The 9,678-nt window shown below is 41.8% G+C and overlaps 1 protein-coding gene across 2 annotated transcripts; it reads right to left on the reverse strand.

Annotated features, from left to right (window-relative positions):
* Nucleotides 1–3,093: 3,093 nt before the first annotated feature.
* Nucleotides 3,094–9,491, reverse strand: NFKBIZ (nuclear factor of kappa light polypeptide gene enhancer in B-cells inhibitor, zeta). Of its 2 annotated transcripts, none has more exons than XM_009878532.1 (11): nt 9,357–9,485; nt 8,403–8,439; nt 8,198–8,304; nt 7,301–8,064; nt 6,760–6,865; nt 6,285–6,431; nt 5,889–5,952; nt 5,168–5,337; nt 4,404–4,514; nt 4,121–4,288; nt 3,094–3,433 (listed from the first exon to the last, which is right to left on the reverse strand). In XM_009878532.1, exons 1-11 carry the CDS (start codon nt 9,483–9,485, stop codon nt 3,380–3,382), a joined length of 1,857 nt encoding a protein of 618 aa, XP_009876834.1. In that variant the 3' UTR covers nt 3,094–3,379. The 2 variants fall into 2 exon arrangements, with proteins under 2 accessions (XP_009876834.1, XP_009876835.1); XM_009878533.1 differs by having other exon boundaries at nt 3,219–3,433; nt 8,198–8,301; nt 9,357–9,491.
* Nucleotides 9,492–9,678: the final 187 nt, after the last annotated feature.

Genomic DNA, 9,678 nt, shown 5'->3' on the forward strand with positions numbered 1-9,678 from the left:
CCACTTGCTAAAATGCCTCTCACCAGTGGCACCTACTTCATGCTCAAGCCCTGACTGAACATGTGTTTATATTCTGCCACCTTTACAAGCCCAAGGTGCTTTATCCCTTTGTGAGATGACTCAATCAACACCACCCAAAAAGGAGTGCCAGGAAGCCAGATCAGGCTGATCTGAAGGGTCAGAATTTGTCATCAGCAATTCCTTCTCCTGTGTAATCACTTCTTCTAAAGAAAATGGAAGTTAGGTGGAAACAGTACTATCAGGCTTCTCATAAAAAAGAAAAAGAAGTAAGGCGAGGTCATTTGCAGTGAGCGGTGTACATAAGAGCATCTTCAATACAATATAAGCTGTCCACATTAAAAGGCGCAATTTAATATTTACATATCCTAACTAGAAACTCATTTCCATTTATAGTCTCCATCATTACTTCCCACTCTTACCTGCTAAAAAACATACAGCCTCCTCTCCCCATCACCCTACTTCACACCAAAAGCCATTTTTGAGACTTCCAAAAATGAGTTTTTCCACAGAGCAGCAGAGCAAGGAGTCTGCACACATTCCCTTGAAGCACTCAACTGGCTGCAAGATGATTTTCCTACGCTTTGTCCTCATGACGGGTGCAATGAATATCAGTGGTGCCAGACAGAATCCATAAACCATCATGATTTGAGTAAAGGGTATAATCTAGTCTGGTATCAGGTCTTCAAAAGCATCCATTAGCAAGTCCCAAGGGAGGAGCTGAGAGCAGGCCAAGCCTGCAGTACAATACTTCACCTTTCAACACAGAGATTAGCTACATGAGGTAGTCAACACTTGAGTAACCCTCCACAAAAAGGTCCTTCTAAGTATGCATCCAGGACCTCCCTATATCAACAATTGCCTTGGTTCTATTACATTCTTCCACTATCTCTAGGAATCGCATCCTCTTGTGTGTTGTTTGTTAACTTGGTACATTCATTAACAACCACCAGCACTCATGCCGGAAGGGACAGTGAGCAGTTCATCCCAATCCAGTTTCTCTGGCCTGACACGACTGTCTGCGGGCCTGTTGTATCTCCTGTCAGCCACTGCTTTTGCATTTAAGAACCCTAGTTTGCCCTGCTGCTCCCTGCAAGGAAGCTCCTCCAGACCTCCATGTCCCTTCTAATCCTGAAACACTCTCACATGAGAGGACACTCTACCCACACAAAGCAGTAAGGGAAGGATGGACAATGGCTTTAGATAGTAGCATTGAAGCCCTCAGTTTCTTTCCTACAGATCCTAATGCTTCATCTGCTTTTCTTGACTAGTGCAATCTCTCCAGCTCAGTGCTGGAGTTCCTTCAGTTTCTTTCCTACAGATCCTAATGCTTCATCTGCTTTTCTTGACTAGTGCAATCTCTCCAGCTCAGTGCTGGGCAAGGACAGACAGCCTGTGATGACAATTCTTCCTCCTGAAAGGTCATGGCCAGCTCAGAGCCTGTCTTTTTAATTTGTGAAGCAAGGACAATCTTTCCCCACATGTATAGTCTCAATTGCTCGTGCAGACTTCCACCTCTAAGGTGACTGGTTGTAGTCAAGCTGCAAAAATTGAGGACCGAGGCAAGGAAGCCATGGGGAAAGCATTCAAGTATACAGGGACAAGTGTTCAGGTAACAACCTCCAATTTGGACAACGTGGTAACTATTAACTCTATTTCAGGCACATCTACTAAATCACAGGCAACGTAAGTGCATGGTGTGTGACCCAAAACACCCAAGCACCAGCTTCAAAACAGCATCAAACAAGACAGAGCAAAACCAGCAGGATGGAAAGACTTCATTTCACCCTCAACAAATGGACCTTCACCAGTCTCACAGTATTACCATGCTAAGTTACCTCAAGTTTGACTTCATCATCATTATTTGTATGACAGTAACCACCAAAATTTGATTAGCATGTTTATTCTAACACAAGTTACATGAGACCCGTCAAGAAATACATTGCAACTAGGTCTCCACATACCAGATTTTTTCACTTAGCTTGTCTACAAGACATACTTTGTCAAAACAACGTAATCAGACTAATTAAATGGTTACATCAGAGAATTGCATGTGATGTAAAAAACAGTTTTAAGAGCAAAGACTATACAGAGAGCATATTACTCAATTAGAGCCCAGCACAGATCATTCAGAAAGTGACAGGAAGAAGTTTTCTCCAACAGAAGTATACAGCCTCATTAGTATACATTTTACATTAATGCACATAATTATTAAAAAATAGAAAAACGTTATCTTCAAATATTACTTGGCTAGCCACTATACCTATAAGGTAAAATGATGAATGGACTAACTCTGCTTAGGAGGTGAAAAACAGTTAAGTCTCTAGAATTAACTAGAGCCCAATTCAGCAAACTATTTACGAATGTGCTTAAGTCCTACTGACACTAGTGAGGGCTTACACATACTGAATTATTATAATTAACATGAAGAGATTTTTGCATGCATCAACAGTTAAGCACATGCTAAATAATTCCACTGAATCAGGACCATATTCCTTGAAGTACAACAAAGCTATTTATACACTATAAAAGTCATGATCTTTCTCCCTCAGTCTATTGTCTGATCAGAAAAAAAAGAGCCTCTACTGGGTATGAGAAAAACTGATACAGTCCCCTGGAGAAGCGTGGCTTTTCATCTTTTATTAACTCCAAAAGCATGCACAAGTCAGTGCTAGGGAGAAGCCATTGTAACTGTATTTTCAATCTTCAGTCTTTCAAAAACAACAGAATTCACTATTTTGCACCAGTACAGTATGCAGTTTGCAAGTTCATAATCTAGAAGCTTGTTTCTTCAGTTCATTCCCCAAGCCATCAACAGATTTTCAGAATTACACAGCTGTACAACAATGCGAGTGACTATATACAATCCTGCACAAAATACTAGAAGAAAGCTACAAAGTTACATAAATAAACATTCAAAAAATATTTGCTTTCTCTTGCACTTAAGTGTTACTAAAAACACAACAAAAAATCTCCACAATGTTGACACATATCAGCTCTCTCTAAATAAAACTATTTCCTGTAAATTTGTCCTTGTCCAGAAGTTATCTGTACGGTTGCATAAATAAAATCAGTCTTGCCGTAGCTATGAAATCCAGATATCCCAGCAAACATTCCTCATACTTAGGAATGAAACATTCCCGCTTGCTCAGAGGAATTTGCTTGTTGGGTTTTGGTTGTTGGGATTATTGTTTGTAATTCTTATATAACCCACTATATGATAGTGAACAAAATACTTTTGTTTCATAGAAACAACTAACATTTGCCCACATCATGGTGGGCAAATGGTCTATTTACAGATACATTAGGACTGCCTGACTGACAGTGAGTGTGAGTTGCTGAACTCCAAGAAACATGGAGCTTAAAACGGCGACACTCTCTGCTGAATCGCCTTCCCTTTTAGGATACGTCTTATCTGTAGGAGAGAAAAAGACAAAAAGATTAGCATTGATCATCCTAAAGTGAGTCACAATCTGAAAAAAAAAAAAACAAAGAAGAAAACCACAAAAAAACCAAACAAACGAAACCCATTAAAGTCAGTTCCACATTCCTCATTTATCTGAGTCTAGGTTCTGAGTTTAGTTACACCAGAACTGATCCAATTTTACAGCTTTTGAACCAATATAAGGCAAAAGAATTACTCAATTGTTTAAGCTTTTTTGGGTCAAGAGCTGCCTTGTATTGTACACTTTCTAGGACAAAGGAAGGTTTTTCGTCTGTTACTCAAGCCTAAGAACTGCCATTACTAATTATGACAAGAGCAACAAAAGCATGATCTCAGGACACACAGAGACAAACAAGAGAAGGGGATATATTGCCTCCAGTATGTTACAAGGTTATAAAGAAAAACTCTACCTTGACAGGAAAAAGCTTTTGAGATGGAAAACGTAAAAGCTGTAAGTGAAGCCTGTGATTGCAGGTCTTTGTATATTCTGCCTGATCCAGACATTAAAACGAAGAAAATGGCATTTGCTATCTTTTTTTCCTTAGAAGCTGCAGCTCAAAACCCAAAACGAGACTTCTGATAAGGAATAAGGCTTTTGTGTAGATGGGGACAGATGGAAGCAGAGGTAAGTCATTTGGATTTGTTGGGTTTTTTTACCTGTTCTCCTATAAGGCCATCAGGAACCAGATGAACTGGCTGCTCATTCTCCAAGTTTCTGGCACTTGGATCTGCTCCCTTCCGCATCAGCAGGCGCACAGCATCCAACTGACTCACCCGATACTGCAGGCTGGCAGCCACATGGAGGGCTGTGTTGCCATTGTAAGCCTGGAGAAGAAAAAGGTAACTCCATGACGGAAAGGCAGGGGCACAAGTCTTGGGACATTCATGGTGCCACACTCCAGATTACAGCTGCATTCCAGAAAAAAAAAAATCACCGTACCTTTGCGTTAACAAAAGAGAGACAGTTGGGCAGCTCCAAAAAGAGACGAATGAGCTCCAGGTTTGCTTCTTCTGCTGCCAAATGTAAAGCTGAGCGACCACTTTTACGATCCTATCAAAAAAGAAATTGTTAAGTCTTCCCTACAGGTGCTTCACCTATCCAAGGTGAACATGCAGACAAATGAAAAAGAAAGCAAAGTAACTGTAGAGCATTGAACAAACATATTTGCACTACAGTTAACTGAAAGTCAATCTGAATATGTAATTTAACATGAATATCTAAAGAAATAGCCCAGATCTCACTTGGCACTAAGTTTACATAGCCAAAATATCAAATGTTATATCAAGTAATGGTCTGGCCCAGCACAGACCAAAAACTGGACAGGCAAGCAGTTTTTAACTAAGATTGCAGTTCAAGAACAAGGTATCACCAGCACTCTATTACTACAGATACTTCAGAGTGCTCCAAATATCATTCCATATTCTTTCTTTTAAGATACAACCAATTGCAGCCAGCAGAGTATCATTCTTAATCCAGAAATTAGACTGTCACCTCCCTCTTTCCTCAGAGTTCATTTGCATTGATAATACCTTCCTCTAAGTGCAACATTCTCATTCTACTCAGCTAAATTAAGCTGTAGGGAAGCTTTCAAATTAGTCTACAACCTTTCTAATAAAGCTGAAATATGGCATGGGAGAAAGCGATATGTTCCCCTTCCACATTTTCTCTGGATCTGGCACTTCAGACAAAAAAATTTTACTTACTTTCGCTTCAACAGATGCTCCCATTTGTATCAGAGCCTTGATGGTTTCTACTAGGCTCTTGTTTCTCAGCAGAAGCTCCTGGACCTCAGGGGAGTGAGGTGGCTGACTGTTTTGAAGCTCATGCAGCACAGCATTATGAGCCACAACAGCACAGTGCAAGGCTGTCAAACCTTAGCATTAAAAAAAAATAAGTTATAATTAACTAACAAATTCCGTACAGAAGTATTGACTGGCTGCTTGTTTCAAATGATAGTTAAAGGAGCTTCTACAAGTGACAGTGATGGCTTGAGATTTGGGTTCTCTGTCATCAGAGGAATAAAATAGCAACTTACTATGAGCACTCAGCTAGCAGATAATGAAATAATCAATTTCTAATATATTTCTCTAGAAAATGTACACTAGACACAGCTGTTCTCTATCCAGTGATGTATTGCTGGCACTCAATTATAGCAAACCATAGACAATTGCTACCTACACTCTCTATGCCAAACATGGCAATCCCATGTAAGAGCAAAGAGGTCCTGACAGGCACAGATTGACCATGTTTCTATCTGACAGATATGCCAACTGTAACATCATTTCAACTGTAACTGTAAATTTTAACCTGGCAAAGATATGCTCCATCTTATGGCTTCTCAACCCAGGATAACATTCATACAAGCAGCTATAAAACACTGTAACATCCAGTAATTCCGTAAATTATAAACTCTTAACTACTCACCATCATAGTTGGTTGCCTCAAGGTCCACATACTGATTGCTTCCCATGGCACCCTTTTGGATTGCCTACAAAAGTGGGAACAGGTATGCATTTAGGTCTTAACCAAACCACATACTGCTTCCTCAAGCTTGTATACAGTCTTACTGCAACAAAGTTGCAATGAAAAATGGCATTAAGAAGAGACTTATTTTTCTCGTAGGAGGATTCCACCAAACCACTCTAAAATCTTGGTGAGAACCTTCATGTGAAATTCAGTCTCACTTGACGCAATTACTGTAAAGCCCCCAAGACATACTCACAAAGCTACGCAGAGAGAAAGATAAAGGGAGGCGTGGTGTTTTCAGAGTTTCCCAGGACAACTAATATGAAGTCAGAGCTATGCCTGCCTGGTTCTTACCTGAAGGACCTGGGCATGCCCCTTCTCAGCGCAAACATGCAACGGCGTTCTACCCCAGCAGTCTGTGGTGTTGACTTGAGCCCCCAAGCTAACCAGGTCCTGCACAATGAGATGCTGATTGGCAGCCACAGCAACCTGGAAAGCGCTCTGCAAACATTGAGGAGAAAATTTAAACTGTTAGTCATCTGATCTCTACCAGGAAAGAACGACTAAAACAAATAAAAAGCCTAGCTGCCTGGTGTTATTTAAGCAGTGATTAAGAATACCAGGAAGCTAGGACAAATACAGCAGAGCATATAGTTTTACCAGCTCAAGGTGATTCCAAGAAGTATTAATAGCTCAAGGTTAATATTAGTATGCAGGCTAAATCTCAGGGTTAATATTAAATAAACACTTCACCACATCTTCCTCAAGGTCCAGACATACAGAAGCACTCAGGTGTGCAAAGCAGGTGCAGAGATCCCAAGAACCTCACCTGGCCATTGTGCTCTTTAATATCCAGCATGTGCAGAGCAGCCATCTTCCTTGCAAGAACATAGGAAAGTGCTCTTCGACCCTGGGCAACAGCAATGTGAAGGAAGCTGTGGGCAAGAGGGGAAAAACAGAGTTACACCACCACACAAACTAGGGCTCACGTCATCACAGAGGTCTAAAAGTAAGGGAGGGGTATTGTGCTGCCAAGTTCAGACCTCTTCTGCATAACTAAGGCAAGGACACAGGTACCTTCTTCTCAGGGCAATTTAAAGCATCTAAATCTGAATCATTTTCTCCCCATTTACTAGATAGAAGTCTAACAGGTACCTGAAATTAGACAATACAAATACCTTACCTACCCAACGTGTTGCAACTCTGCACAACGCAGCCCACCAGCGAGACCATACTTCACTTTAGCAAAACTACTGCACTCATGACACAAACACTGCTCACCAATTGCTTCCATTACAACCCCACGGTCCACCAAAACCCAACATTCCTCAACCTTCCACATCAGAAGCATCAAAACAAACTGCACTCACGTGTCTCCATCTGAGTCTTTTGCAAGGAACTGATCCTGAGAGATGTTAGCCAGTTTGTTTTCCTCCTGCTCCACTTGCCATTGAAAAAATGACTTCCCCAGCTGCGTCGTGCTTCTGGCGATGTTTTGGTCAGGTAGAGAGACATTCAAAGTAGCCAAAGAGACACTGCGCTCCAGACTACCACAGACGTTATTGGAAAGCAAGCTGAAGTTTGGAGCGTGGGGGCCAACATCAGGCTGTGGGTGGGTGCTGGCCAGCGTCTGGAGGGGAGCAGAGATGCCCTCTGAGCCTTCAGAGTCGTTCAAGAGGGACGAGAAGCTCTGTGACGGGCAGTACTGCAGTTCGTGGCTCTCAAAGGTATTCTGCTGGTAGCCAGGAGACTGGCCATTGGCAGCAAACGGCCTGTACTCCAGGGAGGCATCCGAAGGATAGCTCTGTGACAAATCTTGGTTCTGGGACGGGGGGAACTGGTAATGCTGCGGCAGATCAAGCATATGCTGGGAGGCATGATCCTGGAACACCTGGTACTTCTGGGATGGGGAGAAAGCCTGTGCTCCCGGGCTGTCCTGGTACTGCTCACCGGGCGAGCTGTGACTGGAGACAGTGTGCAGCCAGCTAACCTGCACCGTGTTCAGAGAAATGGGGCTTGATTCGTTCTTGATGTTTATAATGTTCTGAAGCAGATCAGAATTGCTGTCATGCTTCAGGTCGTTTTTATGTGTCTCTTCCATGTTATCCATAGAAGTTGGTGTCTGGGGTGGTGTCTGTGAGGGAAAGAAAAATTAAAAAAATATCAAAACAAGCCCTAGAAAGTTAGGGGTATAAGTTGTATCTGGTGGTCTCTGATCACACACAGCAAACCGAAAAACGAAGATGCAGAAAAAATTACAAGCTTACCAGGAGGTGCGGGTGAACATTAGCTTGGCGTTTGAAAGAAGGTCCATCAGAAAGAAGCTCGGGAGCCTTTCTTTTGCCACTGTGACCTAGTATGCTCTTCAGCTCTGCTCAAAAGAAAATAAATTTAAAGTCCATTTGGAAGTCTACTCTTGCAATCACTTCTAAAACTTTGTTAGAGGATATTTTAAAAAGAGGTGGTTTTTACCTGTGTATTGCTCGTAGTTCACCAATCCTCCTTGTGCCTTTTGGAAAAAATCCAGATTATTCCATTATTATAATGTTACTTCACACAGACACACACAAAAAAAGCACAAAACCAAGAAGAGAGCAGCAGCAACATGCTTCTGTAAACATAGAATACACCTTAGAATAATTCTAGTACATGATTGCCTAACTCTAATTTAATTGCTTTTAATTAAGGCTAGAAAATGGAAAGACTTTTATGAAACTTTAATGAAAACCACCATTTTTCTTAAGGCTTCTTAAGCTATTTGTTACAATACCACAAAACTCAAGAAAATATAGAGAAAGATACTGCTCCTTACTGAGGTCTGAGGATTTTCTTGTTTTAAAACATAAGCCAGCCAACTTTATACTTCTTTAACGCCTTGAACTTCTCTGGGCAAAAAATTTCCTGTGACAACACTTATCTAAGAGGCTCGCAAATACATGGTCAGAAAGACTATCAAAGAAAAAATAAAAAATTCCCTTTAAGCTTCTCAGAATTTCCTGTATTTTCTGTTTCTGTCTTTTCAGGCTGGAAAGGTCTGCCTTTATACAGCATGCTCTGCATGGAGGAGGGGAATAGCGTGACAAGAGAAGGTTCCCCAGCTCTTACAAGGAATGACCTCATTAGAGTGAACAGGGAGTTTCTGTGGTTTCTTAACACAAATGTATCTTTATCCAAACTCCCTTTAGAAAACAAAGCTTAGTAAGGGCATTTTTTAGCGCCTCCTTCTCCCGCAGCAAACTTTCTCACTAATTCCTTTCCAGCTCTGTTCTTCCATTACGTATTGAAAAGGAAAAACACTGGCTGCATCTGCATCAGATAAAACAGCAAGCTCATTTCCAGCCTTATCGCATGCCTCTCTTTTTTTTTTCTTGTCAGCTTCAGTAACAATTAAAAACAATTATGTCAGCGCCGAAAAATTCTGGTTACCTTGCCTTCCTCTGCGGCGGAGCCCGAGGACATCTGTTTGCTGCTCCTGAAGTGCAGCAAGAGCTCCTTCACCGAGTTCTTCACACGGACCCCCTGGAAAGGTCCTCGGTGCTGCTTTCCCCCCGCCATGTGTTGTTCAACTGTTGGGACAGAAAAATAAAACCCGAATTTAAGCCGCCGGCTCCGTTTTCACTTTCAAAATAAGGAATGAACGAGTAACAGCCGGGACGCGACGGGAAAATCGCCCAAACCCCCGGTTTAGCAGAGAACCGTCGAGGCAATGCCCCGCGCTGGGCTGGAAGGGACCTGTAAAGGTCATCTA

This window comes from Apaloderma vittatum, unplaced genomic scaffold (assembly GCF_000703405.1).
Source record: "Apaloderma vittatum isolate BGI_N311 unplaced genomic scaffold, ASM70340v1 scaffold15311, whole genome shotgun sequence".
NCBI classification, from domain to species: Eukaryota; Metazoa; Chordata; class Aves; order Trogoniformes; family Trogonidae; genus Apaloderma; species Apaloderma vittatum.